The sequence below is a fragment of the Vicia villosa genome, unplaced genomic scaffold (assembly GCF_029867415.1).
Source record: "Vicia villosa cultivar HV-30 ecotype Madison, WI unplaced genomic scaffold, Vvil1.0 ctg.000645F_1_1, whole genome shotgun sequence".
Classification (NCBI taxonomy): Eukaryota; Viridiplantae; Streptophyta; class Magnoliopsida; order Fabales; family Fabaceae; genus Vicia; species Vicia villosa.
Genome location: NW_026705289.1, coordinates 688,887 through 692,733, shown reverse-complemented (window position 1 = coordinate 692,733; position 3,847 = coordinate 688,887). Strand labels below are relative to the sequence as shown.

The 3,847-nt window shown below is 42.7% G+C and overlaps 2 protein-coding genes across 2 annotated transcripts; both read left to right on the top strand.

Moving 5' to 3' along the window:
* The first annotated feature begins 209 nt into the window (after positions 1-209).
* On the top strand, positions 210-1,556 carry LOC131630120 (uncharacterized). Its single transcript, XM_058900912.1, has one exon. The coding sequence runs from the start codon at positions 210-212 to the stop codon at positions 1,554-1,556; it is 1,347 nt and encodes a 448-aa protein (XP_058756895.1).
* Positions 1,557-2,102: 546 nt separating this feature from the next.
* Positions 2,103-3,482, top strand: LOC131630119 (uncharacterized). Its single transcript, XM_058900911.1, has 3 exons — positions 2,103-2,698; positions 2,798-3,107; positions 3,156-3,482. The coding sequence occupies exons 1-3, from the start codon at positions 2,103-2,105 to the stop codon at positions 3,480-3,482; spliced, it is 1,233 nt and encodes a 410-aa protein (XP_058756894.1).
* The last annotated feature ends 365 nt before the right edge of the window (positions 3,483-3,847 follow it).

Genomic DNA, 3,847 nt, shown 5'->3' with positions numbered 1-3,847 from the left:
GCCACTCAAGATTTCATTCAAGCTAAAAGGTGGACATCTCCGCCAATACCGTCAAAGAGTGTATAAGACACACCAGTGCTTACAAGATTTTGGTTATTGATGTCTCTGGGTTGATAAGTTTGAGTTCTCGTCTGAAAGGGGAGGTTCTCCGTGATTTCAATCATGATTATGGCAACTTGCTTTCCATCCTTAACACATCTTTTGATCTGATGGCCTTGATCATTGTCTTTCAGTTCTACGACCCACAGTTGAGGTGTTTCACATTCCAAGATTATCAACTGGTTCCAACACTTGAGGAATACTCTAATATCCTCAACATCCAAATTACTGATGATGATGTGCCTTTTGTTCGGGTTCCTAAGGTTGTAAGGTTTGAAAAGATAGCCGAAGCTCTTCATTTGGGTATAAAAGAAGTGGAAAGAAATTGGACGTCATCTGGTGCTATTCCTGGTTTCTATCTTTGTTTTCTGATTAGTAAGGCTGAGGAGGTGGCTAAGAAAGAGCGTTGGGATGATCTTGGTCGATTGCTTGCTATTATGATTTACGGCATTGTGTTGTTCCCATCACTGGAGAACTTTGTGAGCTTGTCGGCTATCTGTGTCTTCATGAACAAAAAAGCTGTGCCAACATTGCTTGCGGAAACCTATTTTGCTATCCACTCTAGAAATGGGAAGGGAGGATATGTTGGAGGTTTTTGTCACTCGTTTTATCGATGGTTTATGTTGCATTTGCCAGTAAAAGGGCCATTTGTACTCAAGAAGAGTTCTCTTCGGTGGTCGGACAGGCTTGTTTACCTAACCTCTTATGACGTCAGGTGGAATTATTGGGTGGGGAAGGTTTGGAACATCATCACCAGTTGCGGTCAATATTCTAATGTTCCTCTCATAGGAACCAGAGGTTGTATTAGTTATAATCCCACACTCGCCTACCGCCAATTGGGATACGCAATGGAAGGGTCTCGGAAAGATGTAGAAGCGTTTGAATTAGTGTATTTTGCCGATGGTAAAAATCCTATGGAGCTAGAGAAGATAGCGTCTGCTTGGACTAAAGTTCACAGGAGAGATCAAATTACTCTAAGAAAGAAGGTTCCTATTGCTATGGGTCCTTATATGGATTGGGTCAAGCCAAGAGCCAAAGATTTGTTGTTGCCCTTTGTAAAGTCGGATCCATTGTACGAACAACCTCCTGTCATCTTGTCTGATACAGTTTTTGCTGAGCTCTACACTCAAGCCAAGGCGGATAACATCAAACTTCAAGCGAAGGATAGAGAGGTTGACTTGGAGAATTATTTTCGAGATCAAGAAAAGGCGGATTTGGCTCGTAAGCTCAAGCAAGCGGAAGGTGAAGGTTCAAGCATGGCACGAGCCCAAAGATGTTCTTATGAACTAATGGAGAGAAAGTTGTACCAAAAGCAACAAGAATGTTTGAAGTTACAAAAGTCCGAAAGCAGTGGCAAAAGAAAGATGCGAGACTTGGAAAAGCAGTTAGTGGAAGAAAAGGCCAAGTCAGCTCGACTTGAGGAAGAGCTTGCAAGACTCCGAACCCAACGGAGATGACTATGCTGTTGCCAGTTTGCCTTGATCCAATTGAGTATTTATGAATTGTTGTTGTTTTGATTTACTGACCACCTCCACGATTGTTGGAAGGGGTTGTATTTTTCCATATTGAACCTCATGTGTATGTTTTGTGAAGCATTTGCTTTGTTGCTAGGTTACGCGCCGTTTATTTGTATGAACTCCTTAATTTGCTTGTGTTGAATGAAATACGATTCGAGGTTTCTCCAGATATCTTGTTGTGTTGTTCGTATTATATGATGGTATTTTGTATCATGTTGATGTGTCCTATCTGAAAGTGAGATGAACTCTTGGATACTTGAAACCTGACACACATTTCATGCATATCATGCATATATCATACATTTTCATGCATTTGCAGGTTTGGAGATCATCTATCTTATATCTTGCTGTTTTATTATGAGAAGGTTTTCGACGACGACAATTCATTCATATCCGAATCGAAGCAACCAACAAAGACAGATGGAGCAGATACAAGAGCAGATGGCTGAGATGCGAGCTTAGTTAACAAAACAGATGAATGCATAGATGACACAGTTTATGGAGGTGTTGGCTAACGTCACCAAAGGTCAGGAGGATTTGCGAGTTCTCGTCGAGAATTCTAGGAGGACTGAAAATGATGGACAACAGTTTGGGTTATTTAATGATGTGTCGGGCCGGATTGATGATCATCATGATGAGAATGAGTTCAGGTGCCCTTCTTATGTGCCTTATAATCCTTTCAACCAGAATCAGGGGTTCCCTCCACCACCCCCGTCTCGTCTTTTGAGAGGAAATCAAAATCATGGTAATCAAGACCTCGAATTTGATAATGGGGATCAACTTTCTAGACATGGTGTGGAGAGTGTGCACGGTAAGGTTGAGAAGTTTCGTCTGATTGAGGAGCGTCTGAGGGCTGTTGAAGGAAAAGAAGTTTTGGGCATGGATATCAATGACTTGGGGTTAGTTCCTGGTGTGAGGATTCCAGTGAAATTCAAAGTTCCATTCTTTGACAAGTACAACAGAGCGACTTGCCCTATGACTCATGTTAAGGCGTATTATCGGAAGATGTCAGTGTACTATGAAGATGAGGGCTTTTTAATGCACTTCTTCCAAGACAATTTGGCGGGAGCTTCTTTGGAGTGGTATGTGTAACTCAAGCGCACTCATATCCATTCCTGGAGAGATCTTGTCGAGGCTTTTATTAAGCACTATCAGTAGAATGTTGACATGGCATCCAATAGGACTCAATTGCAGAGTTTGGTTCAGGGTTCCAAAGAATCTTTCAAGGAGTATGCTAAAAAATTGCGTGAACTAGCTGCGAGAGTTCAGCCACCAATGACTGAGCGTGAGATGGTTGATATGTTCACAAGTACTTTCTCTGGACTCTACTACTTGGCTTGTAGTTCTTCAGCGAATTTTTCAGAAATGGTGAGATATGGTGAGCGTGTTGAAATGGGCCTAAAGATGGGGAAAATTCAGTTGGGAGTCTCTGCTAATACTTCTAGTGGTAAGAAACAAGCTGAGGGCTATTCCAGAAGGAACGAAGGAACTGTGGATGCCATATACGGAAGATAGGGTCAAGGGAGAATTAATCCACAGGTTAATGCTGTTACTATTCCTGTGCCGCTGCAACAACAACAACATCAGCAGGGACAACGCTCTAACAACAATCGCTACCCTCCCTGGACTAGGCCTCATAGAAATTTTGATGCAATCCCTATGACATATTCCCAACTTCAGCAACATCTGCTCAAGATTGAGAAGATTACTTTGAGGGATGGTCCGAACGCTCCGGATACACAGTCTCCCAACTACAATGCAAATACGCGTTGTACTTTCCATTCTGGTGCTGCAGGGCACGATACCGAAAGATGCGTTGCTTTGAAAAATAAGGTGCAGGACCTATTGGATCAGAATGTGATATAGTTCACACCCACACTGAACATTGTCAACAATCCCATGCCTGCCCACAGAGGAGGTGCAGGGGTGAACGCTATTGAGGACAAAGTAATAAGTGTTGTATCTGATGTGGGCCGTTTGACTTTTCCTCTTATGTCTGTGAAACAACATCTGGTTAACAGCGGCATCTTCCCGGGCTGTGGTGTTGATTGTAAGAATTGCAAGAATCAACCTGAGGGCTGTACTGATTTGAAGGGTATGGTTCAGAAACTGATGGATGAAGGTCCTCTCCAGTTCTATAGAAGGACAGGAAACGTGAGGGTCACAAATGAGGAAGTGGTGGTAATTGACAATCCATATGATCCTGTGGCTCCTATCAGTATTCAGGTGCC